At 37.3% G+C, this 27,535-nt stretch overlaps 1 protein-coding gene across 2 annotated transcripts in view; it reads left to right on the top strand.

Moving 5' to 3' along the window:
• Positions 1–1,119: 1,119 nt before the first annotated feature.
• The window catches only part of LRCH2 (leucine-rich repeats and calponin homology (CH) domain containing 2), a 129,203-nt gene continuing 102,787 nt past the window's right edge, over positions 1,120–27,535 (top strand). For both annotated transcript variants that reach the window (XM_011957537.1, XM_011957538.1), the window contains exon 1: positions 1,120–1,493. In XM_011957537.1, the coding sequence (XP_011812927.1) occupies positions 1,145–1,493 (349 nt within the window). In that variant the 5' untranslated portion in view covers positions 1,120–1,144. The remainder of the gene's footprint in view (positions 1,494–27,535) is intronic.

Below are 27,535 nucleotides of genomic sequence, written 5' to 3' on the forward strand. Positions count from 1 at the left end.
GATAAGTGAATATGTCCAAGCTTTCTGATAGTTTTCTTCATCAACTTTACTGAATACTAGTGAAAAAGATTTGAATGACTGTGATCGAGAGTGGAGAGGGTAGTGGGTAAAGGGATGGCAGTGGCCTAATTGGTTGGGTGATAAATCCGGCTAGATAGTCTGGGGTTAAATTACGGAGGCCTGGAATGCCAGATAAAGGACTTTCAACTTTCTTCCCTATGTCCTCTACATTAAAAATATCTTCAGGTTCTGAGAATGAACTCCTAAAATTCAGGATCGATTGGCTTCATAATATCCAGGGATAAATCTTCAGAATTCCATCTAAAAACAAAATCTGTATTTCAGAAATAAACTTTAAGATTGTTTGATGATCAAAGAAATTTTCATCAGGCAATACTGACACGATGAGAAGAAACTAGAGATATTTTGGAGATCTTGGCACAACTTCAAAGAGTGATAGAACAGAATGTGGATAACTCTTCCAAGTTTTGGAAGGCAACAGTCTGGCTGAGACTTATATACATTGAAACGAGAGGCTTCCTTGAAAACATTTTACAAATCTTTTCCTATTATAGAATTCTAAACTATGGAGAAATCCATGTATGCCCCAAACTCAACACAGCACTCATTTCCCTCCCCAAATGACTCCCCAGGGTTTCTCTAACACTGTAAAGGATTCCTGAGGCATTTGCAGTAAGCTTCTCAATAAGCTGCCCCATAGCCCTTCTAAGTGCTGTTTCTGTATATTCTGAAACGAATCCCTTTCATCCCTAGCTCACATATTTGTTTCTGTTTTGCAGAACGGAAACAGTGAAGCAACTTAGAGATTTGGGGACATACAGCCCAGATGACCTATAGTTCGCCTGATGTTTCGCAAGATTTTGGTACCCAAAGCAGCAGAACCGGGATTTAGCATCCTTCTTCTCATCATACATTTCTTAAAGCAAGCGTTCTGCACTTTCAAACATCATCTTTTCTCTATCCAACACCTCCTCCTAGCCCGCCCCCTGGTTCCTTCCCACTCTCTACCTCGCCCCCCCCTGCCCCGCCGCCCGCCCCCAGCCTGCGCATGCGTCCTAAGAACCCCTTACACTCGCGGCACAGGCTGACAGTATTGTCGGGGGCTATTCTCTCTCCCAGGAACATGGCGGCGAGTCAGGGAGGAGGTGGTAACAGTGGGGGCGGCGGTTGTGGTGGAGGTGGAAGTAGCGGTGGCGGTGGCACGGCCGGAGGGGGAGGTGGCGGGGCTGGAGGGGGAGGCGGCGGCGGTGGCGGGACCCTGGTGGTCCCCATCCCGGTACCGACTCTTTTCGGTCAGCCGTTTCCCAACGGGCCGCCGTGGAACCCGGGTAGCCTGCAGCCTCAGCACACCGTGAGGAGCCTGGACCGGGCCCTGGAGGAGGCGGGCAACTCCGGCATCCTGAGCCTCAGTGGTCGGAAACTCCGAGACTTCCCGGGCAGCGGCTACGACCTGACGGACACCACCCAAGCAGGTGACAGGACGGGGGGAGGGGAAGCTGGCTGTGAAGGAGGAGGTGCGGGGAGTGGGTGGCTGCGTGGCTGCGTTGTCGGACTCTGCAGGTCTGGGCGGGTGCGCGGGGGCTGCCAGACTAACAAAGTCGGGGCAGCCAGTTCTCCTGAACGTGAGGGGCAAAGCAAACAATCGGGAAGGGGCGGAATGCTGCCTCAAGGATGTATGGAAACTGGTGGGATGTTAGGGGTGAAAGAGCATTATTGTTAAAGCGAGTTTCCCCAGTTTGGGTGGGAGGGAGGCGTTGACACCTTCCTTAATGCACTTCTTTCAACTCTCCTCGATCTTCCCATCTTTCCCGGAAAACCAAACCCAACCAAACTAAACCAAACACAAAAATCATAATCTCTACATATTCCTTAAAGGCATACGTGCCTGAAAGAATGGCATATCCTTTTTCAGAGTACAGCAGCAGGATTGCCATGGCTTTTTTGTGTGGTTTAATCATCCTAGGATATTCTTGACTTCTTTCTTGTCACGTATGCCTTTAAAGACAGGTTTTTCATTTTCCTGGTGTTGAGAAGGTAGTGGTGGTTAAATTAGTATTTGCTGCAGTGGCAAATTAAATCATCAATCACTTACATGTCTGCTTACTAGAAGAAAGCTAATCCTTGCTTTAAGTTATCTTAGAGTCTTAATTTTTATAGTAGAAAGCCAACAATTTTAAGGGCTTTTTTGAGAAAAAATTAACTCCATTCCTTATGGAGTTGTGGATTAAAGGTTTATCATTTTGGATGAGAAATTGGCTATTGTAATGTTCTTCATATACTCTCTGGTAGTCTTTGTTGTGGCTGGCGTTTTTTGTTAGGAACACACTCTCGTAAACCAGTGCTGGATTATTTTAGATATGTCTTGATTTGATGAAAGGTTTTTTTTTTTTTTTTTTTTTTTTTTTGCTTTTTGTAATCTTTAAATTTGTTATTTGTTTCTGTTTTCATCTGCTTTGCTAAAATAAATCCTGGACAAAATTATTTTAATAGATGTCGTGATTTTGAAACAATATAGTAAATCCTGGACAAAATTATTTTAATAGATGTCGTGATTTTGAAACAATATAGTAAGTAAATTCACCCATAATGAGGAGTAGAAAATACCTCTTATTTTCAAAACAAGACAATTTCAGTTGCATTCAGTTTTTAGATCTTAAATCAAGGTATTTGTGTTGGAACAATGTGGGGAGAGGAGGAAAACCTAAAATTGAAGCTTTCCACCCAGTGATTCTTTTAGGAATTATCCTAAGAACTATGAATGTGTAATCAACCACTGATTTTAGATTTCATAAAGCATGTTTGCGTTTTTACTCCTTCACTGAGAACAGATTTCCTAAATAATGTGTTCACATATTCATGACTGTTAGCGAGATATTATGCAACTTGGTGTGTTCTTCAAAGGCTTCAAGTAAAACAGTTTCAGACTGCATCATTATAGTGATTTTTTTCTTTTCTTTTTCTTCTTTTTGTTTTTGCTTATTGTTCTTTATAACCTATATAGGATTATTCTACCTGCAGGACAAAGTTTAAGCATCCTAGCTTGGCATTCAGGGCTTTCATTGTTAGGCTCCACTTTATTGTTGCAACCTTGTCCCTCAAAATGCTCCCACATAGAATCCTCTCTTCCAACTAGGTCCACTCTCTGTCTCTCAAATATATTTTGTGCATTTCTGCCTCATCTTTGTACAAGATCATCTGTATGCCTGGAATTTCCCTCTTTTCTCCATTTATTTAATTTTATTGAAGCCCCAGCTCTTCCAAGAAGTTGTCTCCAACTCCCTTAGTCCACAGGAATCTCCTGTTTCTTTGAATTCCCATGGTACTTATTGTCTTTACCACTTACTTGGCAGTGCTGGCTTTATTTTCTTTTTATGTTTCTGTCTTGCTATCCCTGAGAAGAAATAGAGCCCCTTAAAAGGCAGGGCGTAAACCATATACTTGTTCAGTCTTCTCATTATATATTCCCTTTATTGTATTTGATAATATTTCTCATAAATACGAATATCATCTGATGCAGTTACAGCCTTTGGCTTTTAAACCTTCAGTTGGTTTTCTGAGGCAAGCTTCAACACAAAGCAGAGCCATATCTGTTCATGGTAAACATTCAGTCATCATAAGTTTCATTTTACTTTTTCTCTTCAGTTGAATGAGCATTTCTTGTGGGAACATTTCAAAGATCAGAGTAAACCAGATCTTGTGCTGCTCTTTTTTTTCCATTTAAATTAGATATCTTTGGGTGACTCATTTGCCATTTGTTTTTGACAAAATTTAGCCATGAAATTTTTAGGGGCAGTATTTTTTAATGTAAAGAGACCACTATTCATTATGTGTAAATGAAAGCAGGTACATTGGAACTGAAGAAAAATAGAGCATGTTTGAGATTATACATACATATGTACATACACACACACATACATACAGGAACACACATACAGTATATTCTCTATTTGATGAAAATGATCTGATTGGTGATTTTGTTATACTTAAAATGACTCTTAGTGGAATAATGTTTCAGAACCAAACTGATTAGTTAGACAAGCATTCCTTATTGCATTGGGAAGAGACAAGAGGAAGGGAAAATAGCTAAGAAGCGGTTAATGTTAATCTAAGTGAGAGGTGGTGAGAATCTGGGTGAAACAATATTGAATAAGGAGAAATTAATACATTTCAAAATAAGTGGGGAAAGATTTTTTTTTACGTTAAGATGAAATAGACACCTGGTTCTCCACCCTGGCTGCACATTACAATTGCAAAGGAGATTTTTTGTTTTTTGTTTTTTTTTTTTAACCCTGCCTGGATCCTACCCCAGACCAATTAAATCAGAATCTCAGGGGCCAAGGAACTTAAGGCAAAAAAAATCTTCCCAGGTAATTCTAATATGTACTCAGGACTGAGAAACCCCAAAATTGTTTATTTTTGAAGCACTCAAGAAATATTTGTTCTTTGAGTAAGAACATTGATAAAAGTTTAGATATTAACCTTAAAGCCACTTGTCAAGAGAGTCAAAACCAAAACTAGGAACTAAGTACTCAAAAATTGTTTCAGATTGTTTGATAAATTTACATGAAGAAAATGGTGCCCCCCAAACATGTAGCAGCAGAATCTTTTCTCTGCTAACAGGCTTCCTATGAGGGAAAATGTATTTTAGGCAGCTGTTTGCAGAGTTTATCTTTGGTGTCTTTTTACCTCTCTCTGCATTCCTAGTGTCTGTTCTTCACTTGCCCCCTCCCTTTGTCCCCATCACACTTTTCTTCAAACCTCACTCCCCTTACTTTATTGGGATAGAGCTCAGGTAAATGATTATGGCAGCCTGTCTAGGAGATTAACATTTAAAAGGGGGAGTTTGCTAATTTACTTGAATCTCCAATTGGTGATTGGAGATTAATGACCTTTTTGAGTAGATCTCCCTTCCAGATACTCCTTGATTAGAATTTTCACCCACATAAGGACAAAAAACAGCGATCAGAAAGTTGGTAACCCATTTCAGTAAAGTAGCTGACTCTTGCTGTAATGTCTTCTCCGACATGGTCGGTAGGTCGATTTGACAAGATGAAGGGAAATTGCATAGAACTTTTTGGTCCATCTGGATACTATGATAATTTGTTGACTTGAAAGTGATTTTAATGGTTACCCAAACAAATCCTGAAACCTTGCATAGTTGACTCTGTCGCCAGTGCTACAAATAAGTGGATATGTTTCAGCCTATTTGCAGCTGCTCCCGCTGCTGCTTTATACCTGTTTATGTACATGAGCAGTAGGTCTGTGAAACAGATTTAGGAATTCTTATATCAGATTGTGCCATGTCCTGGATAATCACGTGTTTTCCTGTAAACCAGGAGTCAACTCTAGTATTTCCTACGTGGCTGGTTCACCTTTTCAACTGTAGGGCATGGTGCATTGTATCAGGTTGTAAAATGGAGCCAGATAAACACAGCATTTGATTTTGTGAGGTGAAGGTCCTCTCAGTGCATTTAATGGAATGAGCTCATGATTGTGATTTTGTGGCCTTATTCAGATATCTGCTTTGCTTTATTTAATAAATGTCTTCCTGAAAAATCAAATGTGAAGCACATTTTTGACAGTTAATTGCTATAGGTTGAATCTGAATTACTCAACCTTGTACTGATTTATTGAGTGATAAGTTCTACAGCATAAATAGTTATCCCTTAATTTCTTTCATTTAAAATAAAATGTTATCTTTAATTGAAGGGTACATTCATCATTAAGATAATACCATTTATACAGCTCTTTATACATTTCTAAGTACTTTCATATATATTATCCTATTGTATCCTAATAATAACCCTGTGAGCTTGGCAGAGTACATAGTAATTGCTTGTTGTGGTTGAGAGAGGTTAAGTGATTTGTCCAAAGTTAAATGGTGAGTCTGGCAGAGTGTGTGGGTCAGAGCCTAGGTTTTTCAACTCCAGTGCTATCCTAATGTTATTTCCATTGTGACACATTCTCTCTTTATAAAAATGCAGTTATTAAACACCGTGCCAATAAATAGGTTATTTATTCTGAAAATTCAATGCTTATTTAACTTCATAGGTTATATACCTTTTGTTTGTGGTATGGTGTGTTTTGTTTTGCGTGTATTTGCATAGCTATCATGCCTCTCTTTCTCATGGTTTTAGAATAGATTCATTAAGCATTTATTGAACTCCAACTTTGGAAACATGATTATGGCTAATAGAAAGAGACATGGTTTTTGAACTTAAAGGGTTTATACAATAGTCAAATGTGTACAGTAATATAACCGTTAGAAAAGAATTTCATTATAATATATAACAGTATTCAAAATAATATACTTCAATATGCTGTACACATAAGAGATATGGAACTGTGGCATAAGGCTTAATTTTAGAGGGGATTAATTTAGTTTGAGAAAGCTTCCTGAAAAGTTAGGTTAGGTATTTGTTGCATTGCAGGTATAAGAACAGAAGTGGTTGATTGGGATGTTTTAAAATTGGGGTTAGTGGAATACTTTTGCTTAAGGTTTAAACTTGATATTTCAATTTAGATTATTTGTGATATAAATTCTGAAGCATTTATTTGGCATGAAGGTAGACAAGATCCAGAACCTCATTGAGAACATAAGAAGTAATGCTAGGGACACTTACTACAAATAAAGATAATTGAAGACTTACAAAATTGATTTGCTGGGAGGTGCCATTTGTTTAAGTTCCTAGGCAACAGTGAAACTTGGCAAAAGAGGCGTATTGTTCTCCCAGCCCAGCCTAGCAGCCCACTCTGTGACATGCCTTAACTGCATGATACCCACCTCCCCATTCTGCAGAGGATAGTTATCGTCATGACCTAGAAAGGGAAATCTTTCAGTTTTCTTTTTTTCTCTACACTTTGAGTGTATTTGGGTGCTTCTTAAAACATTGTAATACTCTTATAATCAGTTATCTGGAAAGTTTCAGAAAGGGTTGTCTGCTTCTCGTTTATAGAAAAAAATACCTTACACGCCAGGGAACCATTTAATGTAATTAAAGAAAACTGTATAAGCCAGTTTAATAACAATGTGAGTTTATGTTTACTCTCACTTTCAACTAGTGCACTCAATCTGCTGAAGGTCAAACTGTAATGTTTAATCTTTACATTTCTCTTGTTTCATGTAAATCAGTAGCATTCCATTAACAGAATACCTGTCAGTGGACTGTAATGGATAATTCAACAGTGGATATTTTCTAATATATTTTTTATGTCAAATTTTTTGAGGAAAAGTTTTTTCCAAATAAGAAAGTAAGTTCTTTCCTTTTCAGGAACACTTGATTCTATGTAGTCTTTTATAATTTGTGACAGAGAGTGTTGTCACTTTATTTTTAAATTAATTACTTGTCTCAGTAGGATATTAGAGATTCAAGGTGACAAGAGACAGGTATAAGATAACTATGACATAAACTTTTCTTTGAACCATATGGAGACGAACCGATTCTAGAACATTTGTGAATTTGGATTTCACTCAGAAATGGCTTTTTGTTAATGATTATGTTCCTAAGAGAATCTAAGGTGTATAGTCTAGAGTTTTTCACTTCTTAAAAAAATAATTGCAATATGTAAATCCTTAGTATTTTGAGCTACTTGGTTGGGGATGTCTATGTCAATAGAAAATAATTACATTTAAAGGTATTTGTGAATTAGAAGTAGTAAATTAAATGTAGATGACTGTGTCCTTAAACTACCTAGTGAGTATATAAGAATGGATTTGTCATATCCATATTTTGTAAAGGTTGTAAAGTTGCTACTTTCAGTGAGTTAATGATTTCATAATGGTTTAAAATAAGAACTCGTATACCTATTATATCCTAGATCAGTAGTTCTCATTGTGGGGAAGGGTAGGGTTGGAGAGGTTGCCTCCAGAGGATATTTGACAGTATCTGGAGATGTATTTTTATTTTTATTTTTTTAAGAGACAAGGCCTTGCTATGTTGCCCTGGCTATGTTGCCTGGGCTGGAATATAGTGGCTGTTCAGAGGCTCTAAATCCAGGGCTCAAGTGATCCTCCTGTCTCAGCCTGCTGAGTAGCTTGGACTATAGTCCTACAGCACCACAGCTGGCTGAAGACATTTTTGATTATCACAATTTGGGGGTTGCTGCTGACATCTGGTGGGTAGAGGCAAGGGATGCTGCCAAGCATCCTACAATGAAAAGGACAGCCCTATACAACAAAGACTTAACTTTTCTAAAATGTCTATGGTGCCAAAGTTGAGAAACCCTGGGTTAGAGTAAGATAAATGGAAAGTGCCGCATAGGTTCAAAGAGAGAGAGATGACATTTGATCGGGTTGTTGCAACAGCGGAGTGGGGCTTTATAAAGAAGTTGGAGGATCGGCCTTTAAAGAGGAGGCATCAGATTTTATAGTTAATTTTAGAGAGAGGAAACTACATGAATGCTGATGTCTCAGAGTCTCCTCAAACTCAGTATGTCAAATAATGAACTCTCGTTATTCATCCTAGGCCTCCTTGTCACCCAGATCTAAAACCTGGGAGTTATTCTCCACTCTTCCCTTTCCCTCACCCTCTATATCTAGTGAGGGCCTAAGGCCTGTTGGTCATAACTCTTTGAATAGCTTTCAAATCAGTTTCCTTCCTTTCTATTCTCAATGTCATTGTTCAGATTCTCTATTCCTCACCTTTAACTGGACCTGTCAGTAGTTTCCTAAATGATCTCTCTGCCTCAAGTTTTCTTCAACTTCAATTAATTATCCCCTTCACACTGTAGCTAAACCATTCTTTCTAATATGCAAATCTGATTGCAATATGTTACTAAAACAATGTTACTAAAACACCTTCAAGCCAGTAGCCAGTTTTCAAACCATAGGTTTCAAAATCTTATTTCCTTATTCCTTGTTTTGAACATTAAAAAAGGTAATACATACACTATGCTTTAACTGTGGTAATTTTTATATTTTATTAGTTAAAATTAAATTGCTAAGATTCATCCAAATTGTTATGTAAAACTGTGGTTCATTCTTTTGAATGACTGTGTTATCTTGCATCATGTGAATATACCACCTTTATTCACTTTCTCACTGATAGCCATTTTCATTCACCCCCTCTTTTTCTCTTGGGAATAGCACTACTATCAACATTATTATACATGTCTTTTGTACTTGTGCAAGGATTTCTCTTATGTATATACTCGAAAATGGAATTGCTGGGTTGTGTGGTATGTCAGTGTTCAAACCGGTTTATAATTTCTGTTTCCATTGACATGTATAGGAGATCCTGTGAATCTATGTGCCCTCCAAAACAGTATTGTCAAATTTAAAAATTTTGGCCAAGTGTGTTTAAAATGGTATTTCGATGAAGTCTTTCTTGAATTACATTCCCCTGATCACCAATGATGTTAACCTTTCTTCACATGTCTGTTGGTCATATGTCTTTCCTGTACTGTGAAATAACTTTTCATTTATTTTGCCCATTTTCTGTTGGTTGGTTGTCCTTTTTTTTTTTTTTAAAAAAATAGAATTCTATGAGTTTAAAGAAATGCTCCTTATACTAAGCATTTGTTTTGTATATTTTGAATATCTTCTTGTTTATAACTTGCCTTTTTGCTTTTTGAGGTGTGTTTTGATGGACAAATTTGTAAATTTTAATACAGCCAAATGTATCAGTCTTGAATTTTATAGACAATTATTTTTGTGTCCTATTTAAGAACATGTAAAATATATTCATCTACATTTTTTACTAAGAGTTTCAGTTTTGTTTTTGGTATTAAAGTTCTTAATTCATATGGAATCGATTTTTGTGTATAGCGTGAGGTGGAGTTCCATGTTCCTGTTTTTACATATGGGTTATCTTTTTTCAGATCCATCCTTACCTATGTTGGAGCTCAGAAAACAATATCCCCAAATGAAGGCCTCAGCAGCAGAAGTTTTGCACTGACCTTGTCCTGCCCTCCTGTCTCTCGGTCCCATTCTCCTCTAAGGCTAACCATAGAAACTAGAATCCCTCTTCCCCAGGGAGGATCGTAGAAGCCAGAACCCCTTTTCCTGAAAGCCAGCCATAAGACCTAAAAATAATCCTTGAATTCCCCCTCTGCCTTTCTGTGTAAAAACTGGCCACAAAGAAATTATCGGACTTAACTTGTTTGACTGTAGGTCTTAAGACCCCCATTCCAGAGAGGGCCCTGCCCACAGCCAGAGAAAGAAATACAGGCTCAGAGAGGCCTAGAATAATCTATTTAATAGGTAGACAGGCCTTGCTGGGTTTCTCCACTCAGTCTGTCAGCTTTAGATCATATTATTTTTGTCCAATCATATTTCTGCACAGCTGGGCTGTCCATACTTTGTTAAACCTAAGTGTAAAATAGGCAATTCCTCTTTTGGGTCTTAATTCTGAGGGCTCCCATATATATACTTTAGATAAATGTGTATGTCTTTTCTGCATTTCAGTGATTTTTCAGTGAAATTGTGAAACTTTAGGGGACCAAGAGCCTTGGCTTCTATTCTATATCTATTTTCTTTTCTTTTCTTTTCTTTTCTTTTCTTTTCTTTTCTTTCTTTCTTTCTTTCTTTCTTCCTTCCTTCCTTCCTTCCTTCCTTCCTTCCTTCCTTCCTTCCTTCCTTCCTTCCTTCCTTTCTTTCTTCCTTTCTTCCTTTCTTTTCTTTCTTTCTTTCTTTGTCTCGCTCTATTGCCAAGGCTGGAGTACAGTGGCACAATCATGGCTCACTGCAGCCTCAACCTCCCAGGCTCAAGTTATCCTCCCACCTCAGCCTCCTGAGTAGCTGGGACCATAAGGGTGTGCTACCATACACAGCTAATTTTTGTATTTTTTTGTAGAGACAGGGTTTCACCATGTTGCCCAGGCTGGTCTCGAACTTCTGGGCTCAAGTGACCCACCTGCCTCAGCCTCCCAAAGTGCTGGGGTTACAGGGATGAGCCACTGCACCTGGCCTACTTCTTTTCTTTTTAACACTTTATTGAGAGTTCACAGACCAAAAGTGGACACATTTAAAGTATATTGTTTATTGGTTGTTAGCTGTGCAGCCATCACTATAATTTAGTTTTGGAATATTTTCATCTCTCCCGAAAGAAATCCTGTACAAATAAATCCCTTCCCATTCTCCCTGCCTCCTCCCCAGCCAATCAAACCCTACACAACCATTCATCTATTTTCTGTCTCTATAGATTTACCCCAACTGTACTTTTGATGTAAATGACTTCATTCAGGATGTGACCTTTTGTGATTGGCTTCTTTAATTTACTATGTTTTCAAAGTTCATTTATGTTGTAGCATGTATCAGTATTTCATTCGTTTTCTTTCTGAATAATATTCCATAGTGCATTTTGGTTATCCATTCATCAGTTGATGGATAATTGGATTGTTTACACTTTTTGCATATTATAAATAATGCTGCTATGAACAGTGATATACATGTTTCTTGTGTAGCCATATGTCTTCATTTCTCTTGGTTATATACATAGGAGTGAGATTGCTGGGTCGTATGGCGATTCTGTGTTTAGCATTTTGAAGAAATGTCAGATTTTCCAAAGTGGCCACACCATTTTACATTTCCATCAACAGTATATGAGAATTCCAATTTCTTTGCATTCTCAACAACACTTGTTTTTATCTTTTTGTTTATAGCCATCCTAGTGGATGTGAGGCAGTATTTCTTTCCTTCTTTTTTGAGACAGAGTTTTGCTCTTGTTGCCCAGGCTGGAGTGCAAGGATGCAATCTCGGCTCACTGCAGCCTCCGCCTCCCGGACTCAAGTGATTCTCCTGCCTCAGCCTCCTGAGTAACTATGATTACAGGCATGCACCACCACGCCTGGCTAATTTTTGTATTTTTTTTTCAGTAGAGATGGGGTTTTACCATGTTGGCCAGGCTGGTCTTGAACTCCTGATCTCAGGTGATCCACCCGCCTCAGCCTCCCAGAGTGTTGGGATTACAGGCATGAGCCACCGTGCACAGCCTGAGGCAGGATTTCATTGTGGATTTGATTTGACTTTTCCTGATGACTAATGATGTTGAACATCTTTTCATGTGCTTATTGACTATTTGTATATTTTCATAAGCAAAATGTCTATTCAGACCCTTTGTCCATTTACTAATTGGGTTGTCTTCATGTCTTCATTACTGAGTTATAAGAGGTTTTTTTTTTTCTTTTTTTTAAAATTCTGTATTCAAGTCTCTTAACAGATATATCATTTGCAAATATTTCTTTCCTATTCTGTTCGTTCATCTACTTTGAAACACAAAATTAAAACATACTGATATCACTCATTTTATCTATTTTCTTATGTTGCTTGTGCTTTTTGTGTCATGTCTAAGGAAGCGTTGCCTAACCCAGGGTCAGAATGATTTATCCTTATGTATTTTGAGTTTATAGTTTTAGCTCTTTCATTTTTTTACATTTAGCTTCACTGCTTATTTAAGTTGATTTTTGTGTGTCATGTAAGATCAGGGTCCAACTTCATTCTTTTACATGTGGATATCTAGTTGTCGAAGCACCATTTTTTGAAAAGATCATTTTTTTCTTCATCTAATTGTCTTGTCACCCTTGTTTAAGATCAGTTGACCATAAATGTCAAGATTTATTTCTGGACTCTCAATTGTATTTCATTGATCTATATTTCTGTTCTTAACCCAATACCACACTGTATTGATTATTGTAGCTGTGTAGTAAATTTGGTAATTGGGAAGTGTGAGTTTTCCAACATTTTTTTTTCAAGATTTTTGGGGCTATTCTGGGGTCCTTGCAGGAATTTCAGGATAAGCTACACAATTTCTTTGTAAAATGCAGAATGCAAGTTGGGATTTTGAAAAGGATTGTGTTGAATCATCAATTTGGGGGAATTTTGCCATCTTATCAATATTAAGTTGTCCAATCCATGAATAGGGGATGTCTTTTCATTTATTTATATCTTCTTTAATTTATTTTAACATTATTTTGTAGTTTCATATTTTGTAGTTTTTGATACTGTTGTAATTGGAATTTTAAAAATTTAGTTTTTGGATTGTTCATTGCTAGTGTGTAGAAATACAACTGATTTTTATAAGTGATCATTTATCCTTCAACCTTGCTAAACTTGTTTATTCTAGTAGTCTTTTAAATGGATTCATTAGGATTTTCTATGTCATGTCATCTGCAAATAGAGATAGTTTTACTTCCTTTCAAATCTGGAGCCTTTTATTTCTGTATCTTGCCTAATTGTCCCTGTTAGAACTTCTAGTTTCAATAATGTTAAGCAGATGCTGTGAAAGTGGACATTCTTGTTTTGTTCTTGAATTTAAGGGGAATATATTCAGTCTTTCACCATTAAAGGTAATGTTAGCTATTTTTTTTGTTTGTTTTTTGTTTTTTTCGTAAATGGTCTTTATCAGGTGGAAGAAATTCCTTTTCATACCTGGCTTTTCAAATATTTTTATCATGAAAGGGTGTTGGATTTTGTCAAAGGCTTTTTCTGTTCTATTGAGTTAATCATATGGTTTTTGTCCTTTGTTGTATTAACATGGTATATAATATTGTTTGGTTTTTTAATATAAGATGAACCCAGTTTGCATTCCTGACCTACCTGCACTTCAGTTTAGTCTCATACTGCCTCGGACCTCTATATTCCAGCCTATCAAACTATAATATGTGCTGCTCATTGAAAGTATCATGCTGTTCTGTGCCTCAGGGTTTTTTTATAGTTTTTTTCTGTTAATATCCTTCTACTTTCTACCTGGTAAACTCCTATTGATTCTTTGTATCCCAGATCATGCCTTTGTCTTTTCCCTTACCCCTCATCTTCTACATACAGTGATTACTCTATACCTCTATTATAGCCGCTGTGATTTTGTATTGCAGTGAATATATTTCCTTCACCCTAGTATGCACCATCAATTTAATAACTTTTCTGACAAATAAACACCGCCTCAGTAAATGCATACATAGATTTCAAAAACGTTAGTATTAGAGGAAAATATGCATTGTTGAATTAAAGAAATATGGGTTATTTGTTTGCACTTCCCTTTTTATTGGTTTTAGAGTTATTTGAGTATGGTGACTTTGTCGCCACTCCAATAGCTAGTAGTACAGTGTGTGGTACATAGTAGTTGTTCAGTATATTTTGTTCAATGAAGCCTGCTTCTTGCCATGGGTGCCTTTTTGACCCCCTGCACAATTTGTCCCTTTGCTTTTGCTCTGTGTTTTCCACTTCTTCATAAATATATACCCTGTTCTTCAGGGTATGTATCTGAACCTCTCATTGTTTTCCTGATTTTTGTTTTTATTGTTTTGTTATTTTTAAAAATGAAAAAAATTAGAGAAAAGACATACGTTGTTATTGCTTCATAAGCAGAGATATGAGTGATATGAGTATTAAGCTTTAACAGTTTGGAAATTTGCTGTAGTTTTTATATATTCTTATACTATGCCACTAGATATGTTTTTATTTTAGAGTAGCTGGCTGTTTAAAAATATTTAGGTTAGCTATTCATTAAAATTGATTTGAAAGTACTGTTTATGATGTTAAATAAGTTTGACATTGAAAATACTAAATTACAAAATGTTTTGAGGATTATTATGTTCTTTTAACAAATTTTATTTTGAAAATCATGTTTGTAGATGAAGTCCAGAAAAATTGAGAGATAAATGGACATTTCATGATTAGGTTTAGGAATTTTCTCAGTAGTATAGCTCTGAATTATTTAAAATTGTGTTTTAGCATGTCTTGGTCTTACTTTGTCCTCTTACTGTCTGCTCTCCTCCATTTGCCATGTGCAAAGTTAAGATCCCAGAATCCGCTACCTTGCAGTTACGAAGTTTATCATCCTTAGTAGGATCAGAGCTTAAAGGCACTCACAGCAGCTCTCCATAGTCACTGCTTCTTCTCTTGCAAAAAGCCTCATGAATGACTAAACTTTCTCACATTTTTCAATATAATATTGTTGCCTTAAGCATCTTTCCATTGTAGTCCACTGTATACTCTTCTTCTATGTTGTTCTTTCAGAAAGTTTTCCTTATGCCACCGTTCCACTGAAGAAAAATATATGGATGCACCATAACTTATTTAACCATTCCTCTATTATTAGGTGTTTAAGTTACTGTTTAATATTAATAAGCAACCAGGTGCATTTGTGCTCCTGACTTTACATTGCTTTCTCCCCAGAGAAATTTAAACTTCTTTAGGACAGATAATGCATTCTCTGTATAAATTCTCGACAGTGTTTGGTTCAATGCTATGACTCTCTGCAATAGTTTATAATAGATGCTTCTCAAATTTTTAAACTTTAAATTATGGGAAAGAGTGTGATAATTTTATATACTGACTTCCTATACTATTTGTGTGTAGGAGAATGGCTCTGCCATGGCACCTTGGTGATCTTGCATTTTCCCACATAGGCCACACAGGCATGGCTCAACCACAATCTCTCTCAAGTCTTGGGGGAATACTCTGTGATCCTCCTTGGTACATGGTAAGATAGACTTGTGAGGAGCTGTCACAAGGCCATTTCTTATCCACCTCTCTATCTTACAGGAGGCTGCCTCAAGGCAGCTTATTATTTCCTATTTTCATTTTGGTGAGGCATGGGACTTTCCTTCAGGCATAGTTGTGACTATAAAATGACATAGCTGCAGTCTAGAGTTGACTCCTCAACAACAGAGCAACCCACTGTGTGTGTTGTCTTTCATTTAGTCCCTCCAGTTTGGGTTTCTCCTGTAGGACTAGGGACATGGGGAGCTGATACCATGCTGATATGCCTTCTCTGTCTGTGTTAGTAATAAACCATCTGAATCCATTTGGTCTTTCTGGCAGCTGCCACCGTGCTGATGTATAGGGGCTGCTTGACCACTTAATGTAAACAAATGGGATGCTTTTGGACCAATTTGTGATATTTGTCATTACTTTTTAACTGGTCAATTTATTCTAAATTCTTTTAATTTCAGGATTCAGTGGTTAGTGCTTTGCTATCAGATAACTCAAGTAAGGATGGTCCTTGCTCTCTAAATACAGTATTATTTTAGGGGGTACAGTATGCAGCTATAAAATTAGTCTTAATCTGAATAAATCAAAGATAAAGCAATAGTTTTGTTTAGTACAGTGGCTTGCACTTGTTTTTTTTTCCCCCCACTCTTCTGAAGGACTACTTTTGTTTTGCAATCCAAAGGCTGCTGAAGTTGTCCTGGAGAGTCAGTTTGATGCAGACCTTTCTCGTATTATATTAGACTTTCCTTTCTCATGCAGTAGAAAGGTACTAACATATCTTAACATGCAAATAAAATGTATATTGTATACACAGATCTACTTGATTTTCTGTGGCTGGTTGACCTTGACTTAGGCAGACAGATCAAAGTCAAACTGTTACCAGTGGAGGGTGTCCAGGTTCTTAGTGTTTTGAACAAAGAATTGGACAAAATGCACAAAGCAAGGAAAGAATGAAGCAGCAAAAGCTGAGATTTATCGAAAAGGAAAATACACTCTACAGGGTGGGAGCAGGTTGAGCAGCCTCTCACAGACCCAATACAGAATCTTCTTGGGTCCAAATACCCTGCTAGAGGATTCCCATTGGCCACTTTGTGTTCACCTCATATAAATGAAGTGATGGCCCCAATGAATCTGATTGGTTGTGGAAAGTGACCGAACAGAGCCTAAAGTGAAGTTACAAAGCTGCACTGCTGTGTTAATGAAGACTTGGCCTGCAGTCAGTCTGATTGGTTGCGAAAAACAATCAATCAGAAGCTGAAGTGAAGTTACAAAGTTACACTCCTATGCAAAAGTCTGATTGGTTACAAAAAGCAACCAATCAGAGATACTTTCTATTTCCCATCTGCCATGCAGAAATAGTGGGGGTTTGCAAAGGGCCTAGTCTCTGGTTCTTTTGTTACTTAGATGTGGAAAATTAGGGTTTTCCTTTCAGTTTAGTTCCAGGAAGTCAGCGTGAAATGGCCCTGCCTCCAGATCCTATTCTCCTGCCTCAAAACTAATTGAACATCATCAATTCTGATGTACTAGAGATGGTCAAGATACATGTTTTGCCATTGGTTACTTCATTAATCAGACTAATCATAACAATTCAGATATTAGGGGTTTTTTTTTGCTTTAAAAAACAAGCTACATGAAAGCATGATTTTGTTTAATTAATTACTTTATTTATTTACTTTTTATTTTTTGAGACGGGGGTTCCCTCTGTTGCCCAGGCTGGAGTGCAGTGGTCCAATCTCGGCTCACTGCAACCCCATAAAAAACTGAGCGAAGGATATGAACAGACACTTCTCAAAAGAAGACATTTATGCAGCCAACAAACATAAGAAAAAAAGTTCATCATCACAGGTCATTAGAGAAATGCAAATCAAAACCACAATGAGATACCATCTCACACCAGTTAGAATGGCGATCATTAAAAAGCCATCCATCTGACAAAGGGCTAATATCCAGAATCTACAAGGAACTTAAACAAATTTACAAGAAAAAACAAACAACCCCATCAAAAACTGAGCGAAGGATATGAACAGACACTTCTCAAAAGAAGACATTTATGCAGTCAACAAACATATGAACAAAAGCTCATCACCACTGGTCATTAGAGAAATACAAATCAAAACCACAATGAGATACCATCTCATGCCAGTTAGAATGATGATCAAAAAAGTCACAAAACAACAGATGCTGGAGAGGATGTGGAGAAATAGGAACGCTTTTACACTGTTGGTGGGAGTGTAAATTAGTACAACCATTGTGGAAGACAGTGTGGCAATTCCTCGAAGATCTAGAACCAGAAATACCATTTGACCCAGCCATCCCATTACTGGGTATATAACCAAAGCATTATAAATCATTCTACTATAAAGACACATGCACACGTATCTTTATTCCAGCACTGTTCACAATAGCAAAGACTTGGAATCAGTCCAAATGTCCATCAGTGATAGACTGGATAAAGAAAATGTGGCACATATATACCATGGAATAGTATATAGCTATAAAAAAGGATGAGCTCATGTCCTTTGCAGGGACATGGATGAAGCTGGAAACCATCATTCTCATCAAACTAACACAGGAACAGAAAACCAAACACCACATATTCTCACTCATAAGTGGGAGTTGAACAATGAGAACACATGGACACAGGGAGGGGAACATCACACACGGGCCTGTTGGGTAGGAGGCCAGGGGAGGGATAGCATTAGGAGAAATACCTAATGTGGATGATGGGTTGATGAGTGCAGCAAACCACCATGGCACGTGTATACCTATGTAACAAACCTGTACATTCTGCACATGTATCCCAGAACTTAAAGTATAATAAAAAATATTTTTATGAGTTTGGGGGTACAAGTGTAGTTTTGTTACATGGATATATTACATAGTGACGAAGTCTCGACTATTAGCGTAACCATCACTCGAATAGTGTACATTGTACCCATTAGGTAATTTCTCACCCCTCAACCCCCTCCTACCCTCCTGAGTTTCTGAGTCTCCAGTGTCTCTTATTCCACTGTCTATGTCCATGTGCACACATTATTTAACTACCACTTATAAGTGAGAACATGTGGTATTTGACTTTCTGTTTATGAGTTATTTCAAAGATAATGCCTCTAGTTCCATCCATGTTGCTGCAAAAGACATGATTTTGGCTTGGTACAGTGGCTCATGCCTACAACCCCAACACTCTGGGAGGCTGAGTCAAGAGGATCACTTGAGCTCTGGAGTTTAGGACCAGCCTGGGCAACATAGCAAGATCTTGTCTCTACTAAAAATAAAAAAAATTAGTTGGGTGTGGTACCACACACCTGTAATCCCAGCCTTTGGGAGGCTGATTCAGGAGGATTGCTTATGCCCAGAAGATGGAGACTACAGTGGTCTATGATCATGCTGCTGCACTCCAGCCTGGGTGACAGAGTGAGACCCTGTCTCAAAAAAAAGATATGATTTTATTATTTTTTATGACTAATATTCCATGGTGTGTGTGTGCATGTGTGTGTATACACATATATGTACGTATACATATATATGCCACTGTTTTTTTTTTTTTTTTTTTTGAGACGGAGTCTCGATCTGTCACTCAGGCTGGAGTGCAGTGACACGATCTTGGCTCACTGCAACCTCCGCCTCCCAGGGTCAAGCAATTCTCCTGCCTCAGCCTCCTGAGTAGCTGGAATTACAGGTGCCTGCCACCATGCCCAGCTAATTTTTGTACTTTTTTTAGTAAAGATGGGGTTTCACCATTTTGGCCAGGCCATTTTTTAACCAACTCTTCCATTGATGGACACTTAGGTTGATTCCTTATCTTTGCTATTGTGAATAGTGCTGCGATAAACATATAAGTGCAGGTATCTTTTTAATATAATGATTTCTTTTCTTTCTTTTTTTTTTTTTTTTCAATTTGAGAGCAGGTACTGTTTATTAACTGACCAGCTTGGAAAAATAATCATGGTAGACACCTTAGCTCATTCTTCTAATTAGTCTATTGATCTGGTCCTCCCTGTTGCCAGCATCTCCACCTTCTACAAAATGGGTGGTCTTTTTCTTCATTCTGCCTCATGGGGAAGATAATTTGAAGAGCCAGAGGAAGTTATTTGCTTCTTTGAAGCATTTTCCAACAGTATAGATCTCATGAATCAGATCTTTCATGCAGATGATGCCATATTTGCTAAGAGATTGAGCAATCAAAGCGTTGTCTGTCAAAGCAGTTCGCTTCTTAGTGAATTTGCCATAACCACACTTGTAGATGAGTTCATTTACTGACTTCAAATTTGGGTACCCCCTATGCAATATATGGCTCTACAATCTTCAGCATGTTAATTGAAGCCTTGTTGAGCTTCACAGAGGTTCCATTGAAGATTTGATGAAGGTGAAGAAGCTGCAACACCTTTCGGACCTTTGGGCTCACACCGTTGATACCTCTGATCCTGACAACAAATGCCGATTTGGGTTCTGCAGGTACATAGAAGTTTCCAGCTTTTCTTGCCATCCTTGCCATTCAAAATTCAGTTCTGTACATCTGCCTATATTCGTTGTGACAGTGCTTCACCTTTTGATAGATAACCTTCCTCCTTGCCTTTCGAAGCATGTTTTGGTCAAACTTACTTCTCAGTCACTTGATCTTCAGCTCTGCAAAATTCCTTTACTTTTTCTTAAGGGTTTCTGGCACACCAGGAACCTTCTTCATCTTCTCTTCTACACCCTCCATGGTTCCAGTCTGAAAAAGAGGATGATTTCTTTTCTTTTAGGTAGATACTTAGTAGTGGGATTGCCAGATGGAATGGTAGTTCTATTTTTAGTTCTTTGAGAAATCGTCATACTGTTTTCCTCAGGGGTTGTACTAATTTACATTCCCACTAACAATATAAAAGTGTTCCCTTTTCTCCATATCCTCATCAACTGTTATTTTTTGGCTTTTTAGTAATTGCCATTCTGACTGGTGTAGGGTGGTACATTGGCTGTCTCAAAATTTTGTCTGTTTTAATTTGTACTTTTCTGATGCTTAGTGATATTGAGTATTTTTTCATTTCATATTTTTCATTTTTTCATATGCTTTTTGGCCATTTGTATGTATTTAACGAAAATGGTGCTTGCTTATCATAGAAAATTTGGAAAATAGAAGCATAGGGAAGAAAATACAAATTGCTTCTCATTCCAGCAACCTTGAATAAACATTAATGTTTTGGTATATTTCCTTTATATTCCCAACACTCATCCTCTTGCACATACCTGTAGGTCTTTATAAATTTATGTAGGATCTTTAAAGAAAACTATTGCTGCATTTCGTGTATATAGCTTTACATTTTAAATGCTCTAGTTATTATACTGTGAACATATTTCCATACTAAGAAATCTAGTCTATAATATGATTTTTAAAGGCTACAGAATATTCCATGTTAAGGATATAAAAATTGTTTAGCCTTTATCTTATTGTTGGACATTTAAGTTGTTTCTAACTTTTTACTATTTTAAATAATCCTGAAATATGCATATTTTTTACATATCTCTATTAGGTTTCAATCAAAAATTGCTATTAATTGAATTATTGGATCAATGATTATGGACAGTTTTAGGGACCTTGATTCACTTTGCCAAATTGCACTCCAGAAAAGTTACCTCATTTTGTATTCCCAACAATGATGTATGGAAGTGCCTAATTCAAAATAGCCTTGCCAACACCAAGTAATATCTTTAAAAACCTTTACATTTGATTAATGAATTATGGTTTTTTTTTTTTTTTGAGATGAAGTCTTGCTCTGTCACCCATGTCACCCAGGCTAGAGTTCAGTGGCACGATCTTGGCTCACTGCAACCTCTGCCTCCTGGGTTCAAGCGATTCTCCTGCCTTAGCCTCCTGGGTAGCTGGGACTACAGGCGCACGCCACCTCACTTGGCTAATTTTTTATTTTTATTTTTTGTATTTTTAGTAGAGACGGGGTTTCATCATGTTGGCTAGGCTGGTCTTGAATTCCTGACCTCAAGTGGTCTTGAATTCCTGACCGGCATTGACCACCCAAAGTGCTGAGAATACAGACGTGGGCCACCGTACCTGAACAAATTATGTTATCATAATTTTTACATTTATTTTGATTACAGTGAGGTTGAAGATATTTTCATATGCGTCTTGGTCATTGATAGTTTTCGTTTTTCAAACTGTTTATGTCCTTGGCCCAGGTTTTATCTATGAGTTGTTGGTATCTTTTTGCTTTTTGATAGACTGAAGTTTTTCCTTCTTTTTATGTAACTTAACCTAGAACTCTTTCATGTGTGAATTCTTTCTTTATATTAACACTTTGAAACTCCTTCCCCATTCTAATATTAGGTGACTAGTCACTATAATGTTTTTCTTAAAGCTTCATTTTCATGTTTATCTTTTTCTTCCATCTGGATTTTATTTTAGTAAAAGTTATATGATAAAGCAATAGTATTTGTCTTGAAAATATAGTTATTCAATAGCTTTTTAATAAGTAATACTACATTGATTTGAAATGACAAACATAATAAATGTTATAATGGTCGAAGTATAGTACCATTCTTAAATATCACTTTGATGTTTGAATGCTGTTACAGTGATTCATTAGTCATTATTTCTTGGTGAAACTGAAAAACTTACTAGAATTTCCTACAGATAACTCTGCATAGAGCTGCCCCCCAGCTCTTCTTTTAAATAAGGTCTTGTCTTTCTACGTGGCTTAATTGTTGCAAGACTCACAGTTCTTTCTTTACTGAGCATGCACGTATCTGCCCTCTGGTTAGCAGCTGTGGTTTCCCCTTGCAATATCTGTTTTTGTTTGCACCTTTCCTTCTCAAAGTGCCTGTGCTCAAAATAAGCCTTCCATTATTGGTTGCTTCAGGTCAGTGAGATCTGCTTGTTATTGTTTATCATAATTGTTAACTTTGAAGCATTTTTTCTTCATTTTTTTTCCAATGTCTACAAGTTATTTTTTCTCTCTGCTGCACTTGTGGTTAAAATTTTAATTCATCATGGAGTAGCTTACAAATTCTGTAATCCATACATCTTACTTGTTCAACAAGGTCTCAGTGTTATAGACTGTTCATTATTTTGTCCTGCACAACACCCTTCTAGGGAATACTGAAACAAGAAATCACCTGTCTTTGCAAAGGGCATCTGTTGAAGCAGATGTCAGAGCCATGGGGTTGTCATTTCCCATCAGGCTCCATCCAATATCAGTCTCTAATATTTCAAAGACACTTTCCATCCTTGCATCGATAGACAGCTGTGGTGCCTTCTGTTTTCTTGCTGCGTTTGTTTCTAGTCTTAACAGTTCTTTTAGAAAGAAAAATAGATGAGGAATTGCTAACATTTAAGAACATATTAATCAGATTTTATATACTGTAACTGCTCAACTTTGAGTAATAATATTAATAGTTACCAAAGAACAGAGAAAATTTAATTATTTCATTTTCATGTTAGGAAATAAGTATCTGAGTTGGTTGATTTTATGCACTCTCCTGAAGACATATTTCTGCTATATATTTTTTATGTTACAAGAAATGAATATAATGGTCTAATTTCCATCATTTTATTTTCTATCTTTATGAACATTACCTATCATTATGTACAAGTCGACAATTTTCCCTTCATTTCTATTGATTATTTCTTCTAGGGATTTTAGGTTGTTGCAGAATATTTAGTCATTACCAATAGCTCTGAAATAGTGAGGAATTAAGTGATTTTGGCACTATTTAATAGGTAGTAGTGGATTCAGAAATGCAGTTCAGATCCAGTCTAGTGTTCGTCTCCCCTCTTTTTTAGTCAGTGAGACTTCTGTGAACTTTGAGACATACCCCAAGGATGATGCTGTATTGGTCTAGCCACAAGAGCTTTATATTATAGAAACTACAATTTTAGTAGAACTAAATGGAGGTTTTTCTTTTTGCATTCTTTCACTGAAGTGTTACTATCTAAGCAGGAATTATTTGGTGTTGGAGTGGAATAAGAATTGATATTACCTAGAGTTGGTGTCTGGTTGAGCTTTTGATTTACCCTAACATCTCATGCTTAATTTATAGTTAATGTTTAATGGAATTTTGTCAAATGGATGATAAAGGCTATGAGTCAAGTCAAGATGCTACCTGGCAAATATGGAGAATGAGGCTTGCAAGGTGAGGATCAGAATTTGCTTGCCTTTGTCACAGACTCTGGAAATACAGGACCACAGATAATTTGATATTAAGATATTTGAATATTTTACCTTGCATGTTTTCTGTGGTTAGGCTGCAACTTCTAAGCCCTGCTAGAAAAGGAATGGTACTGTTCAAAGGCAGTTCACCATGGCTTTGTATTTCTGCACATCTTACAGAAATGGATGATGCAGGCTAATCTCATCACAAGATTCTTAATTACATCTGTAAAAACTTTAGCATATGAGATAACACTTACAGGTTCCAGAATTAGGATCTGATATCTTCAGCCTATGATAGGAAGATAAATACACATTTTAATGTCCTTTTTTATGTGGAAAAGGTGAAACATTTTTATAATTTTATAATTGTCTTTTCCCAAGTGCTGTTTGTTGCCTAAGAAAATAGGCTTTGAAACTATTGTGAAGTGAATCTCCCATGGAGGAATAAATGAGCAGTTTTCCAATTTTTATTTATTTTTATTTTTTGAAAAAGACAGGGTCTCACTCTGTCACCCAGGCATGAGTGCAGTGGCATGATCATGGCTCACTGCAGCCTCAACCTCCTGGGCTCAAACCATCCTCCTACCTTAAGAGTAGCTGGAACTACAGACATGCACCAAGCCCAGCTACTTTTTGTATGTTTTTGTAAAGATAGGGTTTTGCCATATTGCCCAGGCTGGTCTGGAACACCTGGGCTCAAATGATCCCCCAACCTGGGCCTCCCATTACATGGGGTAGCATGTAATCCCAACCGGCTACCAACTACAGCCAGCTGTTTTTTTCCCCCAATTTTTAGGTGGAATTTTTATTTATTTAATTTTTTTGCTGGAACTCAATTAAAATACCAGTTTTGCATGTATTTCTCAATTATTTGTTCATTATTAATCATATTTTTCTAGTTGCCCTAGTATACATGTTAATTAAGTGATTTTTAAATGTTTAAAATGCTCCTTTATTGTATATCACAAGATAAACATTTTAAATCAGTTTAAATTTTATTCATTATAGTGATATAAAAGTTAATCTTCACTTTTTTGATGGAAAATATGAGATGCTGTTAGTGTGAGATAGTTCAAGAAATTAAGATACAAATAGTTTTGTGTTATTTCCCATCTTTCTTTCCATGGTTGTATTTTTTTTGGCACTGTTACTGTATTTACTCAGTACTTTAAAAAGGACATTCATACTGATTTAAAATCTGAAACACCTAAGAATTAGATTTTGCCGAGACCAGCTCGGTTGTGCAGACCCTAAACCAGTGGCGCTAGAGGAATTAAAGACACACACACAGAAATATAGAGTGTGGAGTGGGAAATCAGGGGTCTCACAACCTTCAGAACTGAGAACCTTGAACAGAGATTTACCTGCATATTTGTTGACAGCAAGCTAGTGATAAGCATTGTTTCTATAGATTATAGATTAACTAAAAGTATTCCTTGCAGGAAACAAAGGGATGGACTGAAATAAAGGGATGGGTCTGACTAGTAATCTGTGGTAGGAGCATCTCCTTAAGGCACAGATCGCTCATGCTATTGTTTGTGGTTCAGGAACACCTTTAAGCGGTTTTCCACCCTGGGTGGGCCAGGTGTTCCTTGCCCTTATTTCGGCAAGCCCACAACCTTCCAGCGTGGGCTTCATGGCCATCACGAACATGTCACAGTGCTGCAGAGATTTTGTTAATGGCCAGTTTTGGGGCCAGTTCATGGCCAGATTTGGGGGCCTGTTCCCAACAAGATTTATTGTTCTTTATTTGATTTAACTCCATTAAATAAGAATAATAATTATAATTTTAAATGGTATTTAGTAAATAAATACATGGAATCATCCAGAAAATAGTTTATGAATGCACATTTAATTAAATTCCCTAAGGGAGCTTATAATGTTACTTTGTAATTTAACTAAATAATCTTTTATTTGAAGGGGAATGAACATAAAGGATTATGAAAAATGTGTAGATTAGTAATGTCTTGATATTATTTAAATCATTAAATTATTCTTGTTATTAATACTGATGGTTTAGTATTTTTTTCTGTCTCTTTTTTGTAGTTTATTTGCTTTTTTCATATGTTATTTTCAGAAGTTTTAGGTTTACAAAAAAATTGAGCAGATAGTACAGTTACCCCATACTCCTTTTCTCTAGCTCATAGTTTTCCTATTTTTAGCATCTTATATTTTTGTAATGTGTTTTTACAATTAACGAACCAATATATGGTACACTTGATGATTATGAAAATGGATGAAGCTATACTTTATTATTAAAGTCTATACATTAGGGTTCAGTCTTTGTGTTGTATAGTTGTATGTGTTTTGACAAATGCATGTGTCATGTATGCATCATCACAGTATCACATAGAAGAATGTAACTGCCCTGAAAATTCTGTGTTCCATGTATTAATCACTCTTTGATATGGTTTAGCTCTGGGTCCCCACCCAAATCTCATATTGAATTGTAACCACCATGTGTCGGGGTAGGGACCTGGTAGGAGGTGATTGGATCATGAGAGCGGTTTCCCCAATACTGTTCTCATGATCGTGAGTTCTTATGAGATCTGATGGTTTATAAGTGTGTAGCATTCTCCTCCTGCCCTCTGCCTTGTGAAGAAGGTGCTTGCTTCTTCTTCACCTTCTGCCATGATTGTGTTTCCTAAGGCCTCCCCAGCCATGCAGAACTGTGTGTCAATTAAACCTCTTTTCTTTATAAATTACCCATTCTCAGGTGGTTTTATATCACAGTGTGAGAATGGACTAATACAGAAAATTGTTACTAAAGAAGTGGGGCATTGCTATAAAGATACTTGAACATATGGAAGCAACTTTGGAACTGGGTAATGGGCAGAAGTTAGAACAGTTTGGAGGGCTCAGAAGAAGACAGGAATATGATGTGGGAAAGTTTGGAACTCCCTAGAGACTTGTTGAATTGTTATGACCAAAATGTGATAGTGATGTGGACAATGAAATCCAGGCTGAGGTGGTCTCAGATGGAGATGAGGAACTTACTGGGAACTGAAGTAAAGGTCACTCTTGCTGTGCTTTAACAAGGAGACTGACGGCATTTTGCTCCTGCCCTAGAGATCTGTGGAACTTTGAACTTAAGAGACATGATTTAGGGTATCTGGTAGAAGAAATTTCTAAGTAGAAAAGCATTCAAGATGTGACCTGGCTGTTTCTGAAAGTGTTCAGTCATATGCATTCACAAAGAGGTAGTCTGACATTGGAACTTAATGTTTAAAAGGGAAGAAAAGCATAAAAGTTTGGAAAATTTGAAGCCTATATGATGGAAAAGAAAAACCCATTTACTGGGAAGTAATTCAAACCTGCTGCAGAAATTTGCATAAGTAAAAAGGAGCCAAATGTTAATTGTCAAAATCATGGGGAAAATGTCTCCAGGGCATTTCAGAGATCTTCACAATAGCCCTTCCCATCACAGGCCTGGAGGCCTAGGAGGGAAAAATGGTTTCACGGACTGGGCCCAGGGCCCTATTGCTCTGTGCAGCCTCATGACATGGTGCTCTGTGTCCCAGCCACTCCAGCTTCAGCTGTGGTTAAAAGGGGCCAAGGCACAGCTCATAATGTTGCCTCAGAGGGTGCACGCCTCAAGCCTTGATGGCCTCCACATGGTGTTCAGCCTGTGGGTGCTTAGAAGACAGGAACTGGGGTTTGGGAACCTCTGCCTAGATTTCAGAAGCTGTATGGTAATGTCTGAATGCCCAGGAAGAAGTCTGCTGCAGGACCAGAGCCCTCATGGGTAACCTCTACTAGGATAGTGTAGAGGGGAAATGTGGGGTTGGAGACTCACACAGAGTCCCCATTGAGGCACTGCCTAGTGAAGCTGTGAGAAGATGGCCACTATCCTCCATACCTCCAGACTGACAGCTTGTACCAAGCACCTGGAAAAGCTGCAAGCACTCAATGCCAGCCCCTGAAACTAGCCACAGGGCTA

Source organism: Colobus angolensis, unplaced genomic scaffold, assembly GCF_000951035.1.
Source record: "Colobus angolensis palliatus isolate OR3802 unplaced genomic scaffold, Cang.pa_1.0 Scaffold446, whole genome shotgun sequence".
NCBI lineage: Eukaryota > Metazoa > Chordata > Mammalia > Primates > Cercopithecidae > Colobus > Colobus angolensis.